At 42.4% G+C, this 17,018-nt stretch overlaps 1 protein-coding gene across 1 annotated transcript in view; it reads left to right on the forward strand.

Annotated features, from left to right (window-relative positions):
- The window catches only part of JPH3 (junctophilin 3), a 202,057-nt gene that overhangs the window by 46,975 nt on the left and 138,064 nt on the right, over positions 1-17,018 (forward strand). Inside the window, 4 exon segments of the mRNA XM_043982421.1 lie at positions 12,105-12,161; positions 12,164-12,196; positions 12,199-12,605; positions 12,607-12,881. Of these exon segments, the coding sequence (XP_043838356.1) occupies positions 12,105-12,161; positions 12,164-12,196; positions 12,199-12,605; positions 12,607-12,881 (772 nt within the window).

A 17,018-nucleotide genomic window follows, 5' to 3' on the forward strand; every position in this document is an offset into this window, starting at 1 on the left:
AAGAGAAATTGAGGGAATGCCTGTCAATTAGGGAATGAACAAGTTTGGTATATGATTGCAGTGGATTACTATTGTGCAATAAGAAATGATGAGCAGGGTGCTCTCAGAAAAAACCTGGGAAGATTTCAGTTAACTGATGAAAAGTGAAGTGACAGGAGAACAGTGTACACAGTAAGAACAATATTGTGCAATGATCAACTGTGAATGGCTTAGCTATTCACAGAAATACAATGATCCAAAAGAATTTTAAAGTGCTCATGATGAAAAATAGTATCTACCTTATAGAGAAAGAACTGATAGAATCTGATACAGAGGGGCAGCTAGGTGGCACAGTGGATAGAGCACCAGCCCTGGAATCAGGAGTACCTGAGTTCAAATCCGGCCTCAGACACTTAACACTTACTAGCTGTGTGACGTTGGGCAAGTCATTTAACCCCAATTGCCTCACTTAAAAAAAAAGAATCTGATACAGATAGAAGCATACTTTTTACTTTTTTTTTTGGTCTATGTTTTCTTTTGAAGTATGGCTAATGTTTTGCTTTACTGCAAATGTATAATCTATATCAAATCACATGCCTTCTCATGGAGGGGCAGTGGGGAGGGAGAGAGAGAATATAGAACTCAATTTTTAAAAATAATCTTAAATATTTTAAGTGTAATTAAGAAAAAAATTCAAAGTTCAAAAAAAGGCTATGTGCTAGGTTACTGGAGAAAATACAACCACAAATGACATATTAACTTCCCTCAAGTAGCTTGCAAATTCCCTTTCATCTACGCTGCCTAAATTTTGCACGCACATATGTTGCTGTTTAGTCAAGTCTGACTCTTTTCTGACCCCATTTGGGGTTTTCTTGGCAAAGATTATGGTGTGGTTTGCCATTTCCTTCTCCAGCTCATTTGACAGATGAGGAAACCGAGGCAAGCAGGGTTAAGTGACTTGCCTGGGACCACACAGCTAGTAACTGTCTGAGGCCAGATTTTCACTCAGGAAGATGAGTCTTCACCACCTACCTACCCTGTATATACATAGTTATTTTGCATGTTGTCTCCCCCATCAGATTACGGGCTCCTTGAGGGCAGGGACTGTTTTTGCCGTTCTTTGTATCTCCAGCACTTAGTCCAGTGCCTGCCACGTAGTAAGCTCTTGCTAGATGCTTGCTCATTTTTAGCTAGTCCAGAAGCAAAGTTAAGGTATGCTTTCCAATGACTGCAAACAAAATCAAGTGTGACCAATTCATAAAAATGCAGAGGAAGGGCCAAAATAGTTTAAAGTGAAAGAAAAGATCATTTCTGCCTCCTTTTAAATGGGTTTAGCCCTTTCTCTGCATCCCTTTGATGAATTGATCACACTTGATTTTGTTTGTGCTTGTTGGAGGGCATGCCTTCTTTATCTTGGCTGCCCTTGCTGTCACGAGGGTTCCTGCTTAGATAATGGGCTGGTTTAGATGACCGCTGAGGTCTCTTCCAAATCCAAGATCCAGAACCTCTGCTTACGAGTGCTTCTGTTGTCTGGTCCTATTCTTTTTACTGTTCTTGAGGAAAAGAAGCTCCTAGGAATACAGCGATGATTTATACCAGCAAATCTCTGCCTCTTCATTCCATTATAATAATAAAGCTAGTATCTTTATGGAGTACTCTGAGGTTTGCAAAGCAGTTAATAAATATGATCTCATTTTCTCCTTACAGCAATCCTGGGAGGTGGGTGTTATCACTATCCCAGTTTTACAGATGGGAAAACCGGTGTGTTGTAATGGAAAGGGCCCTAGAATTGGAATCAGAAGAGATGGCTTTCAGACCCAACTTTTCGGCTTACTGACTCTAAGCCTCAGTTTCCTCATGTGTAAAAGTGAGGGTAATGATATTTGTTGAGTCATTCCAGTCGTGTCTGACTTTTTGTGACCCCATTTGGGGTTTTCTTGGCAGAGATATGTAGTGGTTTGCCATTTACTTCTCCAGATCATTTTATAGATGAGGAAACTGAAGCGAACAGGGTTAAGTGACTTGCCCAGGGTCATATAGCTAGTAGGTGTCTGAGGTCAGATTTGAACTCAGGTCCTTCTGACTCCAAGGCCAGCGCTCTATCCACAGTGGTTACCTAACTACTTTCAGTATGGCACTACCTACCCTACTGAGTACTTTAAGTATCAGATGAAGTAATAAGAAACTAGGTGCACAGGGTGCAGAGTCCTGGGCCTCGAGTCAGGAAGACCTGAGTTCAAATCCAGCCTCACACACTTACTAGCTGTGTAATGACTGGGCACTTCAGCTGTTTGCCTCAGATTTCTCATCTATAAAACAAGGATAATAATAGCACCTACTTATCAAGGGTGTTGTGAGGACCAAATGAAATAATGTTTGTAAAGGGCTTAGCATAGGGCCTGACATAAGTATTAGTTATCTTTCCTGATCCCTTCAGCTCCTGGTGCCTCCCTCTCCCAAATTGCCTCCTCTTTACTTTGTTTCTTCTTATTTAGGTGTATGGCCTCTTCTCCTATAGAATGTAAGTTCTTTGGGGGCAGGCACTGCCTCACTTTTGTATTGGTATCCCACAGAATCCAGCCTGACATACAGTGTCCCCAAAAGACAGTGATCTGGTGGCTTAAAACTGACTTTTGGGACACCCTATATGATAGATACTTAATAAATGCTTATCACTGGATTGATTTAGTAACATAATAATAATAATAACTAATATTTTATATTTATTAAGTACCTACTGTTTGCCAGGTACCATGCTGGGTGCTAGAGATAATAAGACAAATTGAAAACACTTCCTGCCATCAAGGTATTTGTGACCCAAAGGTTGATGTAGGGTGGGGGAAGATACACTACAGCCTATTAGCAACAGTGGAATAAATACAGAAGGCCTGGGTCTGAATCCTGGTTCTGTTATTTACTAGCCCAGTGGCCCCAGTTGTAACCCTTTCCATCCCTCACCTTAGCTCTCACTGCCCAATCTCCACCAGGTACTGGATGTTGATCCTTCCACAACTACAACTGCTCCTCTGACCCAAGGAAGATACCTCAGAGCTACTGTACCACTCCAACCTCTGGGGCTATGATAATATGCTTTCCTAAAAATTTCTGGTTGGGGACTTGACCATCATTTGGTTGAATAGGGAGTCACCAACTACAATTCTTTTCGTGAGATAGTGAACCATGTGTCATTGTTCCCCATTGCCTCCAGGGTCTTGGTGCTATGTCCTCCAGACCCCCAGGCATATCTATCTCACATTGTTGTGAAGATTAGACAAGGTAACAAGCTAACAATGTGGCAGTGGATAGAGTGGTGGTCCTGCAATCAGGACGCACCTGAGTTCAAATCCAGTCTCAGAAACTTATTAACCTCTGCCTTGGTTTCCCCATCTGTGAAGTGGGGATAATAATAGCATCCCAGGGTTGCCATGATGATCAAATGAGATAATGTCTATAAAACCTTTTGCAAACCTTAAAGCACTATATTAATACTAGTTTTTACAATGTGTGAAAAGCACTTTAGAAAATGCAAAGTGCTATGAGTCCATTATTATTACTATTATCATCATCATAATCATAACTGAGAATTACTGTAGGCTCATGGGATAGACAGAATTTAGACATGGAAGGAACTTTATATGTAGATTCTCCACGAAGAAGTTGAGCTGGTGGTTAAAGCAGAGTCTGAGTCATAGTTCAGTTGGCTGGGGGATCTGTCCTGGGTCCTGAAAGTTTCCCACCTGGCTCACTGGAAGTAAGACTGTGTTGGCAGACAAATAAATGCCCCCTGCTGACAAGTGGCTTGGAGATGCTGGTGTATAAAGCAGGAGGTAGCTAAGATGTCATTAGAGCCCAAAGACTGACAACTCTCTATCTCAGTGAGTACTCCTAGAGATACTATTCTTCTTATTTATTTATTTATTCATTTATTTATCTATTTATTTATTTACATATTTATTTGTTTATTTATTTATGTGAGGCAATTGGGGTTAAGTGACTTCCCTAGGGTCACACAGCTAGTGAGTGTCAAGTGTCTGAGGCCGGATTCGAACTCAGGTACTCCTGATTCCAGGGCCGGTGTTTTATCCACTGCACCACCTAGCTGCCCCTATTCTTATTATTTATATAAATGACTAAGCTTTTCTTTTCTGCACTGACTACACTGAAAAAATGAGAGGGTTAGATTAGGTGACCTTTACATTCTATTCTTCTGTGCTTCTTCCTCTGGGGAGGCTCAAATTAATGTGTATATGCTTTGTAAATCAATCAATCAATCAAGAAGCTTTTTTTAGGTACATACTATGTGCCAGGATATGCTAGGTGCTAAGTGCTAGAGATACATAGAGAATGAAATAATGAGCTCACATTCTACAGGGGGAGAAATATGTATGACACAAATATATTATATATGCATACATGCAAAATGCACACACATACATATGCATATGCACAAAATACATGTAAAAATACAAAGTAAAATTTTTCTTGAAGTGGAGAAACATTAGCAGCTGGAAGCATCAGGAAAGACCTTATGTAGGAGTTCATGCTTGAGCTAAGCTTTGAAGGAAACTTGGGATGCTAAGAGGTGGAGGTGAGGAGGAGGGAATGTATTTCAGGCAGGGGGAAGAGCCTTGCAAAGATACACAGATGGGAGATGCAGTATCATATGTTAGGAACTGCAAGAAGGCCAATTTGGCTAGACTCTGGAATGCTTGGAGGGGAGTAACATATAACAAGGCTGGAGAGGCAAATAGGAGCCAGGTTGCAAAGGATTTTAGATGCCAAACACAGGTGTTTGCATTTGATTCTGGACAGAATGGAGAGCCATTAGAGCATATTGAAGAGGAGAGATACACGGTCACATCAGTTCCATAGGAATACCACTTGGATCTTTGTGGTGATGGGGGCAGCTAGGTGGTGCAGTGGATAAAGCACCAGCCCTGAATTCAGGAGGACCTGAGTTCAAATCTGACCTCAGACACTTGACACTTATTAGCTGTGTGACCCTGGGCAAGTCCCTTGACCCTCATTGCCCTGTAAAAAAAAAAGATGGTGATATCCTTCCTTGATGAAAACTTGGATGTTCAGAGGAGAGTTGGGTTTTGGAGAAAAGATAACTAACTAGTTGAGTTAGGGATGTCTCCAGGTCATCATCCAGTTTGAAATGTCCAACGGGCAGTTGGTAGAGCTCACGAGAGAGACTCGGATTGAATATGTCAATTTGGTGATCATCTATGTAGACATGATAATTGAATAAATAAGAACTTCTGAAGTCATGAGAGCAAAGAGAGATAAGAGAAGGGGGCCTGGGATATGGCCAACCCTGCAGAATGAGGGTGAGACATGAATTATGATGACAGGGGGGACTGATGACTGTTCAGACAAGTAAAAGAAAGACCAAGAGAAAACAACAGCATGAAAACTCAGAGGTATCCAGGAGAAAAAGGAGACCAGCAGTATCCAGTATTGGAGAGAGGTCAAGAAGAATGAGGATTGAGAGGAGGTCATAATTATTTCATAGGATCCTAGAGTATGAGGTCAAAGGGAACACTGATGTCATCTAGTCCAACCGTCTTATTTTACAGTTAAGGAGAATGAGGCTCAGATAGGCCAAGTGACTTGCCCAACCTCACACAGTGGGATCATGGAAGAGGAAGGATTTGAATCCAGGTCCTCAGATTCCATTTCACTGTAGCACTCTGCAATTAAGACACTTGTCAGCAGGGAATTTGGGGAGGGCAGTTTCAGTAAACTGTCAGGTGAATTGTAAAATCTATAAATGTGAGCATTTATTTGCAGGAAATCACAACATGCTCACCAATCAGGCAGCACAAATATTCTTAAATCAGAGGTTCTTAACCTTTTTGAGGGTCTTAGAGCCCTGTGGTGGTCTGGTGAAGCCTGTGGAATCTCTTCTCAGAATCATGTCTTTCTTTTTTCTTTTAAAAATTGGGGGGCAGGGCAATGAGGGTTAAGTGACTTGCCCAAGGTCACACAGCTAGTAAGTGTCAAGTGTCTGAGGCCAGATTTGAACTCAGGTCCTCCTGAATCCAGGGCTAGTGCTTTATCCACTGCGCCACTTAGCTGCCCCCTGGAATCATGTTTTTAAATACATGAAGCAAAGTACATAGAATTTCAAAGGAAACCAAGCATAAGGAAATATAGTTATTAACACATTAACAAAACAAGTTCAGGGTCTCCCGATTAAGCACTTTTATCTTAAATGGACAACTTCTCGTGGATAAAGTATTGATTGAGTCTAACCCAGGAAGGTGCTGTGTGGTTATACTGCTGATGGACCTTTCAGGATGTGTACTAGATGAGTTGGCAAATGATTTGGATGAGTTGATTCTCTGACCTTCCTAATCCAGATCCATTGTCTAATTGATCCTCAATTCCATTCTAATCTATGCAAATTCAATTTGACTGACATTTATTAAATGCCCACTGACTGCTTAATGTAAGCTCCCTAAGGGCAGGGATCTTTTGCCTTTTAAAAAATGTCCAGCACTTGGCACAGTGACTGGCATATGGGCATTTATTAAATGCTAGTTGACTGACAGAAGAGTACTATGCAGGGAGTAGATACAAAGGGAAGGAAATAAGCATTTTAAGAGCTTACTATGTGCCAGGCACTGTGCTTCCTATTGTTTGTCCTTCATTCTCAAAAAGGACCATCAGGAGGTGATGTCATGATTTGTAGTGAATTGGATTTAAGTGAGGGAGGCTATGCAACCTTACTCTCTCCTCCAGAGCCATCTGAGTCCAGTGGCAAGATATACATCAGGACAACTGGAAATGTCTTGGAATGTTTGAGACAATGGGGTTAAGTGACTTGCCCAGGGTCACACAGCTAGTAAGTGTCAAGTGTCTGAGGCTAGATTTAAACTCATATCCTCCTGACTCTAGAGCCAGTGCTCTAACCACTGTACCGCCTAGCTGCCCCTGTGCTGTGGCACTGTGCTAAGCACTTTACTGATATTTCATTTAATGCTTGGCACCAGCATCTACCACATAGGGTCATTGTGAGGTTAAAATGAGATATTCGTAAAGTACTTTGCAAACCTTAAAGTACCATTATAATTATTGGCTATTGTTATTAATATTATTAGCACTCAGAGAGCTTACAAATAGAAGGGAAAGACACAAATGTAACTCTCTATATAACATATAATATTTCATTAAAAAGCTTATTAGAGCTTTTTATAGTAGTGAATAAACGGCTCTGTGAGGTCCAAGAGGGGAGGAAGCTTTTCATTCATATGGGCCTCACAGAAAGCTTCCTGGAGAAAGTGGCATTTGAGTTCCCCAGAGGAAGGGTCAGAAACCTAGGGCACAGGAGAGAGAATTCCAAGTGATTGTCTGGGTCTAGCCCTCAGCAAAACTGTGAAGATACAAGCTAGGGAAGTTTGTGTCTCCTACTTTATCTACAACCTTGCCTCTCCTTCCCCTTTTCTCTGGGATCATCATCAACTTGGAGCTGGGACACCATCTAATTCAACCTCCTCATTTTACAGATGAGGAAACTGGGGCTCAGTTAAGAGACTTGCCCAAGATCACACTACTGATAGATAGCAGAATTAGGATTTGAACTCAGGTTTTCTGGTTCTCAATCTGGTGCTTTTCCCCCCTCTATGTATCACATTGTTCCTTAGGTCCTATCTTTTGTTCTGTGAACTGTCAATTTCTGCCAGGGTATTAACTGATAACTGTAGTTTAGTTAATACCTTCCTATGGCATGAAATGTTTGCATTTTCTGAAGAGAATTGCCCCCCCTTACCATTTTTATAGTTCCAATACTTTATCTGACCCTGACCAGTGTCTGGAGGAAGGGTAACTAGCTGGAGAAGGGGTGATCTGTGGGTAACCTTAACCGTCTCCTGGTTAGGGGAGGAATAAATGAAGATTTAGCAGACCATCTATGAAAGGTTTTCTATTCTTTCAATAGATACTGGTGTACTCAGGTTCCCTTGGGACACTTGAAGGCAAGTAACCTATACCAAGCCTGGGAAGGTAGTCTGGAGTAGGATTGTGGAAAGCTTCAAATGCCAACCAGAGGTTTCCATATTTGATTTTAGAGACAGTAGGGAGCCACTATGGTTTATTGAGCAGCAGAGTGACATGGTCAGAATTAGATTTTGAGAATGTCACTTTGGCAGTTCTGCAGTGGATATATTGGTGCAGGGAAGATTGAGACAGGGACATCCATTAGCAGACTGTTACAGCACTGATGACAACATAAGCTAGAGTGCTTGATGTGTGGGTAGAGAAGGGGTTATTTTTCATTTGGCAACACTGATTGGACTGGGTTCCTTTCCTATTTATTGACAGTAACTCCCATAGTTTGTTTTTTTCCCCTCTGGGATTCCATGCCTCCAAAATTCTTTCAAGTGACTCTGGCTTTGGACTTTCTCATTGGGCACCCTTTGGTATAGGTCATAATGTGTCAAACCTTATGGTCAAACATACTGCCCTATACACTTCTTGGTGGCAGGCCAAAGTAGATTAAAATGTAATTGGGAAATATTTATTCAGAATGATTATAAGTGCAATAGAATATAAATAATGTTAATATGTGGTTTTCTCAGTCAATATGTATACCTTAGGAACCCGTTTCTATTGAGATGGACAATACTGCTATTACAACTGGGATGTGACATTTGCTTTGGGTGGCAAGACAAAAAGATATGAAAGATAAAAATTTCATCAGACACTTACTAGGCTGTCTTAACTGTGGACTAGCCCATTCTCAGCTCTGTGCCTCAGTTTCCTCATCTGTAAAATGAGTACAATAATATTTGTGCTACCTAAGCTTCAGAAATATCTTTGCAAACCTTAAAATCAATCTAGATGTTGAGTTGGGGCCTTATAACAACAGGATTTAGCCCTTCCCACCACCTGCTGATTTTTCTACTCTCTTGATTTGGCTCCTTGGAGGGTTGAAAGGCAATCATGTTACAAAGTAATCCTTGGTAACTGGAATGTTTTTGTTTTGTTTTGTTTTGTTGTTTTTGATCCTCAGGATCCATTATTTCACTGGTCTAGGAGCTCTCTGGTGAGCAAACTCCTTCTACTAATACAGATTTGACAATTTATAATCTTTTTTTTAAAATGCAGTTTTATTTTATTTTAGTTCTAAATTCTCACCCATTTCCCCTGCCCTACTTATTGAGAAGGCAAGAGAAATAAAACTGATTCGGGGCGGCTAGGTGGCGCAGTGGATAGAGCACCAGCCCTGGAGTCAGGAGTACCTGAGTTCAGATCCAGCCTCAGACACTTAACACTTACTAGCTGTGTGACCCTGGGCAAGTCACTTAACCCCAATTGCCTCACTTAAAAAAAAAAAAGAAAGAAAACTGATTCCAAATATGTATAGACCTACAAAACAAACTTATGCATTAGAAAGTGTTCATGCATTCCAAGAGTAAAAAAAAAACACAAGAAAAGGCAATTTATAAGATAAAACTAGAGAAATTATAGAATACTAAATGTTGCTACAATCAATCAAAAAGCATTCATTAAGGACCTACTGTGTGCTAGGCACTGTGTTGTGCAGAAATTAACCAGTCCCTGTTTTCAAGGAGCCTCTTTTCTAACCATTTTGAGGGGAAAGAGAACCTGCTGTTGTTATTTCTGCAAAGGGTTAAATTCTTGTTCGCTTCAGATCTAGTCTCCAATTGTTGTTGTTTCCCAGAGCAGGGAGGGTTATGCTGCCCAAGAGTTAAAGGGACCACTGAGAGGCCACCCCATCCATTTCCCACCCCCCACCTCCCACCCCCACCCAAGAGATGAAGATTAGATCCTTACTGCTTCTGAAGGTCTCAGGTGCACAGTATCTTCTGCTGCCTTGGGGTAGTGTGCTCCTTAATTGGCATCTTAGTCCTGCCTTTCTCTTGCTCATCCCCAAATTCTTCTAGTTTTACCCATAGCTTGTTCCTTCCTCTGACACACTTTGATGTGACTTCCTAGAAGGAGATATCTCCTTTTCCCATTTCCCCCCATTTGGAGTCATGGAATCAGAAATTTAGAACTGGAAGAGACCTTGGAGACCATCTAATCCAACCTCTTCATTTTACAGATGAGGAAACTGAGGCTCAGAAAGCCCCAAGTGACTTGCCTAGCATCACACAAGCAGTAAGTGTCTAAGGCAAGATTTGAACTCAGGTCTTCCTGACTTGGACTTTTTTCCAAGTGCAGCTTTCAATTGCATCACTTGGCTGCCTTTGACAGTATTGTGACTATGAATATGTAGCCTCGGTCCAGGCTGTATCCATTGTATCTGTTGTCTAAGGACCAGTCCAGCTGAACCCAGAAAGACTCATTTCACCTGATTGGTCACCAGGTGATTAATTTTTGTTTGGGGGGGCAACTAGTTGGTGCAGTAGATAGAGCACTGGCCTTGAAGTTGGGAGGACCTGAGTTCAAATCTCACCTCAGATACTTACTAGCTGTGTAATCCTAGGTAAACTTAACCCCAATTGCCTTAAACATTCAGTCATCTCCAGTCATCCTGATATATATCTTTCCACTGGACCCAAATGGCTCTGGAGGAGAGAGTTAGGCTGGTGACTTTGGACAGCTCTTCCTCACTTAAATCCAATTCAGTATGTCATCTCATCACCTCCTAATGTCATAGTCCTCTTAGAGAATAAAGGACAGATGACAACAACAATTTTTATTTTTACAACAACTAATAAAGATAGTCTTTTATGACAAAGAAGGGTTATGGTAGAGGGAATGTCCACCCTGATGGAATCTTTGAAGAGAGGCAGTGATGGTAGATAGAGTATGGTACTTGAAGACCTGAGTTGCCTCAAATAATTTACCAGTTTTGTGATCCTGCACAAGTCACCCCCCCGAGCCTCAGTTTTCCAGTCTGAAAAGAAGGGTGGCTGAACTAGATGAACTCAGAGGTCCCTCCTAGATCTAACTCTGTAATCCTGTGATGTGTTGAAGGCAGTATGGAAGCTGGATAGCTCTCCAGGCCTTGGTCTTACCTCTACTACTTATGACCTGTGTGACTTTGGGCAAACGACTTAATCTTTCTGGGTTTTGATTTCCTCATGTCTAAGTCAAAAGGATTGAACTAGATGCTCAATTAAGGTCTTTTCCAGATTTAGACCCTATGAACTAAGGTTTTTGTCTGCACTGGATATATGATTGCTTGGAATAGGGACCTCTCTCTGTTAATACAGATGGTCACCTGCATGGTAACTTAAATTGTTAGAGTAGCTTAGGGGGAGGGGCAAGGAAAGGGAATGGAACTGAGAGGTTATGTGGCCTGCTCAGAATCTCAGCCAGTCTGTGTCAGAAGCAGGACTTGAACCCAAGTCATCCTGATTTCAAGACTGCTTATTCTATTTACTATGACACATGCCTCTCGTGAAATAAACAAATGATATGCGGGTCTGCCACACTATTCAATGGATATTTTTGTCTGACCAGACCGAGTTCATTCAAATGGTTTAATTGGGTGTTTTGTCTCTCTCCAGTTATTTGGCTGAATGGACCAGATCTGGGATTGTGTAGACCTTTGTGTTGGGGCTAACATTGGGGAGAAGTCTCAGTTTTGTAAACTCAGGGAGCTCCTTTTGCCTCTGGAAGAAACAAGATCCAAGAGGAATAGCAAGGAAGGCCCTACTTCTTGCCATCTCTCCAGTTCATGCCTGCTGACCCAGGGCTTTTCTTGTTCTTGGAGGGACCTCTCATTAATCTGAAAATAGCCATTTTGGCAATCCAACTTTTCTCAGTGTCACCGTCTTGGGCCAGTTCTCTGTTAGGCCATAAGTAAAGGCACAGCATTTGGAATTCACCAAGGCTGGTTGAGGGACAGAGAATAGACCAGTCTGGGTGGGGCAAAAAGTCCATAGACTGGTATCATATTGCAGAGGACCTTGACTACCAAGTTAAGGAGTTGAGATTTCATCTTGTGCTCAGTGGGGAGTACCTGACGGTTTTTAATAGAAGATTGAGATGATGAAAGACTTCCCCACTCCCTATCCGTTCTCTCTCCTCCAAAAATTGGTCTCCATCATAGAGGATTTTTTCCTCCCATGACTTATATAGCCTGTTGTACCATATGTAGGGTTGAAATGACAGCTTACTCATTTGTCTTCTGTCTTTCCCAGGGACTTACCAGGGTCAATGGGTTGGTGGAATGCGCCAAGGCTATGGCGTCCGGCAGAGCGTCCGTACGGCATGGCTGCGGTCATCAGGTCACCCTGAGGACGTCCATCAACTCGCTGAGGAGTGAGCACACCAATGGCACAGCACTGCACCCAGACGCCTCCCCTGCTGTAGCCGGCAGCCCTGCGGTGTCCCGAGGGGGCTTCGTCCTCGTGGCTCATAGCGATGCGGAGATCCTCAAGAGCAAGAAGAAGGGGCTATTCCGGCGGTCCCTACTGAGTGGCTTGAAGCTGCGGAAGTCCGAATCCAAGAGTAGCCTGGCCAGCCAGAGGAGCAAGCAGAGTTCCTTCCGCAGCGAGGCTGGAATGAGCACGGTCAGCTCCACTGCCAGCGACATCAACTCCACCATCAGCCTGGGTGAGGGGGAGGCAGAGCTGTCCGTCATTGAGGATGACATCGATGCCACCACAACTGAGACTTATGTGGGTGAGTGGAAGAACGACAAAACGGTCAGGCTTTGGGCTGAGCCAGCGCTCGGATGGACTCAAGTATGAGGGGGAGTGGGCCAACAACAAACGTCACGGCTATGGATGCATGACTTTCCCGGATGGCACGAAGGAGGAAGGGAAATATAAGCAGAATATTCTGGTGAGCGGAAAGCGCAAGAACCTGATTCCACTGAGGGCCAGCAAAATCCGGGAGAAGGTCGATCGAGCTGTCGAGGCAGCCGAACGAGCGGCCACTATCGCCAAGCAGAAAGCGGAGATCGCAGCTTCCAGGTAAGACTGATTTGGGCATTTGGGGCTGGGGAGAAGGCGGGAAGTGAGGCATGGTGGATGCTGGATACCCAGAAGTCTCCCAAAGTCTTTGGGTTGTTGGTCACCTGGTTACTATCTCGCCTGGGGAAGCCCAAGAGACAGAGGGCCCTTATCCTTGGGGATCTTGACATCGTGTTTAGAGGCTTGAACAGCAGTATATCCTGGGCCTCTCTTTCCTCATCAGGGGTAAGTATAGTCTGGTTGCCTTAGCAGGGATGTCTCAGATAAGATTTCGTGATTTCAATTAGATCTTGATCCTTGGGGGGAAAAGGACCAAAAAAATAATTACTAGCAGAACATGCCATGTAGAGGATAAGAAATTTCAGAGGGAAATGAAGAAAAAAAAAGTCATCCTAAAAAACAAGGTTCCAATCTAATTAAGTGCTTGAGTATGGCATCTAGAACAGATTTCAGAGAAGGAAATTATTATTATGGGTCAGCCAGATATGCCAAAGAAGGCTTCCATGGTAGACCTCAGGTAGGACTTGTCTATCGACTAGCATTCATTAATGGCTTTCTCTATGCCAGGCACTGTGCTAAGCACTTGGGATACAAAGAAAGGCAAAAGGCAGAACCTGTCTTCAAGGAGCTTCTATTCTAATAGAGAAGACAACCTATATTGGAAGATGGATAAGGCTATACATAAGGGTAGAGAGAGGGAAGTCCAGGATGGGAAGTGATATGAAGCAAAGACAGGGAAGTGGGAATGAACAGTGTGTACAAGGAACAACAAGGAGGTTCCTTTTACTGCAAGAGGAGAGTAGGTGTTGGGGGGCTGTGAGATGGGAGGTTGGGTAGTTGCAGTGGGGCTAGATTGTGGAGTGCCTTGAAAGACCTGCAAAGGAGTAGGGACTTTATTTTGTACATAGCAGGGTTTTCAGATAGGAAGTTTATTGTGGCAACCTATGTGGGAAGAATGGGAGGGGAGGTGTGGAAGTCAAGAAGCCTCCCTAGAAAGTGTGTTCTCTGGTGCAACATGGCTAACATGGAAATATATTTTGCATGACTGCACACATATAATCTGTACCAAATTGCTTGCCTTCTTAAGGAGGGGGAAGGGGAGGGAGGGAGAGAATTTAGAACTAAGAATTTTTTTAAATGAATGATAAAAATGGATTTTATATGTAATTAGAAATATATATGTGTGTATATGTATATATATTTAAAAGAAAGTTGTAGTATTCATCATGCACATAAGAGGGGATGAGGATTTGGTTAGTGTTTCTATGTGATTATGTTGATGGCCAAAAAAGCAGAACTTCCATATAGTAAAGAGTATGAGGTTAGATTATAAAGTCAGAAAGGAAGGTGAAACAGCTCAGAAAGAATGGTAGAGTATCTTTCAATAGCTGTATATAGAAAAAGGACTAAGGTCTCTTTAAAGGAAAGCCTTCTGAATCAGGATGGGGAGGGAAAACCAAAAAAAAAAAAATTACTTGGTTGCCATGGAAACAATTGGATGTAAATTTGATTTTGGTTTTTGTACTACCCAGATAAACTGTTGTTTAAAAGTGAGGTGGAAACCAGAATTTAGAGGAAAACAAAAATAGGTAAAGACTTAGCTGGCAGGGAAACTGATAATTAGGGGAGGAAAGATACCTTTAAAGGCTTACACAAATAACATATGATTTTATAGTCTTATCTTTGTCTCACTTTACTGGGGGCATTGAGTAGAAAAGGTGCACCATGTAAAATTGCTCTGTTTCTCTCTTCTTCTGTTTGCTCAGTCCATAGTTGAAATCTCTTAAGCTAAATGCTGTATGGTGAATGAATTCTTGGAAGTTAAATGTGGCATGATGGGACTCTACTGTACTTCTATTTGTGTCTGTGGTGGATCCACCTCTTGCCTGGAGGGTGTGTCTTTATGTCCCAGCTTAACCAGCTTTACCCCATCCGTTAAAGGCTCTGACTCACCAGGACCATTGACCTACCAGAGGCCCTCCATGACCAGCCAAGTCTTTAACAAATAAAATTACTCTCTCAAGATTGATTTGGATCATTGTGTTTCTGGCTTCTTCTGGCCAAGCCAACCCAAGGGAAAGACACAGTGGAAAGCAACCCGATGTACGACTCAAACCCCATAGTGTCAAGGGGAAGGTGGATGGAAAAAGGACATGGGAGGGAAGGACAAGGGTAATTTGCTGGCTTTTAAAAAGATTTTGTTTATACACACATACACACACACACACACACATATATATATGCATATATTTTCCTTAAGCCCTAAGCTAAGCACTAGAGATACAAAGAAAGGTAAAAACAGTCTCTGGCCTCAAGGAGGTAATATGGGTTAGGATGACAGGAAGACCTGAGTTCAAATCTTGCCTTTGATACTATCTATATGACTCTGGGCAAGTCCTTTAACTTTTCCCATCCTCAATTTCCTCATCTGTAAAACGGGGATAATAATAGGTCCTGTTTTGTAGGACTGTTGTGAGGATCAACTGAGATAACATATGTAGAGCACTTCGCAAATCTTAAAAAAGCACTATACAAATGCTAGCTATTATTATCATTAGGAAAAAACATGGAAATAACGAAGTATGTGCAAGGCAGTCGGAGAAGAGAGGGAACTAGCATCTGGGGAGACCAGAAAAGGCTTCCTCCAAGATGGGGATTTGATCTGAGTCTTGAAGGAAGCCAGGGAAGGTAGGAATTAGAGGTAATGGGGAAGAACATTCCAAGCATGGGGGAAGGGAGCAGAGCCAAGGTATGATAGAGATGGGAAATGGAGTGTCCTTTGCAAGGAACAGCAAGTGAGACAGTGCAGATGGATGGGTAGTCATGTTAGTAGGTAAGTTGTTTGTTAATCAGTCATTTTCAGTCATGTCTGACTCTTCATGGCCCCATTTGGCATTTTCTTGGCAGAGATACTGTAGTAGTTTGCCATTTCCTTCTCCATCTCATTTTACAGAAAAGGAAACTGAGGCAAACAGGGTGAAGTGACTTGCCCAGGGTCACACAACTAAGTAAGTGTCTGAGGCTGGATTTGAACTGGGGAAGATGAGTCTTCTTGACTCCAGGCCTGGTGCTCTATCCCCTCCTCCATCTAGCTGCTCTAGGAAACAGAAATAAAGCGTAAAAAGACTCTTAAAAGTAGGAAAGGGCCAGATTATGAAGCATTTTAAAAGTCAAATAAGATTTTATATTTTATCCTAAAGTCACTGGAGTTTATTGAGTGGGTGGGTGTGCTTGTGGGTGAGGCCATCGATATGGTCAGACCTTTAATTTAGAAAAATCACTTTGGCAGCTGAGTGGAGGATTGACTAGATGCGGGAGGGCCTGGATGCAGGGAGACTAATTAGAAGGATATAATGGGGGCAGCTAGGTGGTGCAGTTGGATAAAGCACCAGCCCTGGATTCAGGAGGACCTGAGTTCAAATCCAGCCTCAGACACTTATTAGCTGTGTGACCCTGGGCAAATCACTTAACCCTCATTGCCCTGGGGAAGAAAGAAGGTTATGGCAATAGTCTATTTGTGAGGTTGTGAGTTAGGAAAGCAGTAATGTCAATGAAGAGAAGGAGACATAAAAGAGAGATCATGAAGCTAAGAATGGACAAGATTTGGCAATGGAGTGGATATGGCCAATGAGTGAGAGTGAGTAGATAAGGTTTGAACTATGACTAGAAGATGGCAATGCCCTCAGCAGTAATCCGGAAGTTTTAAAGAGAGAGAGGATTGAGGGAAAGATAATGAGATCTTTGACAAGTTGAGTTGGGAACTGCTATGTGATTATTGTTGACAATTGGAGGGTTGTTTTTTGTTGGGGTTTTTTTTTTTTTTGATTGGAGGTTTTTAGCTTGGAGGGGGTATGAGAGCTAGTTTGTATTTTAAGCGATGTTGTGAGAAAGGGAAATTTCTATGTGCCTTGTTGGCTCCAGAGAACAGGACTAGGAACAATTGGAAACTAGGAAGTTGTGGAGGGACAGACTTTAGTTAACATAAGGGAACACTTCCCAATAGTCAGAGCTGTCCAGCCAAGGAATGGGCTACCTGAAGTGAGTGAATTGCCCATCTTGGATGGCTTTCATTTGGAGGGTGCACAGCTGAGGAAATTTCGGAATTTGGGTCCAGTTTAGACTATGTGTCCTCTGAGG

This window comes from Dromiciops gliroides, chromosome 2, assembly GCF_019393635.1.
Source record: "Dromiciops gliroides isolate mDroGli1 chromosome 2, mDroGli1.pri, whole genome shotgun sequence".
Classification (NCBI taxonomy): Eukaryota; Metazoa; Chordata; class Mammalia; order Microbiotheria; family Microbiotheriidae; genus Dromiciops; species Dromiciops gliroides.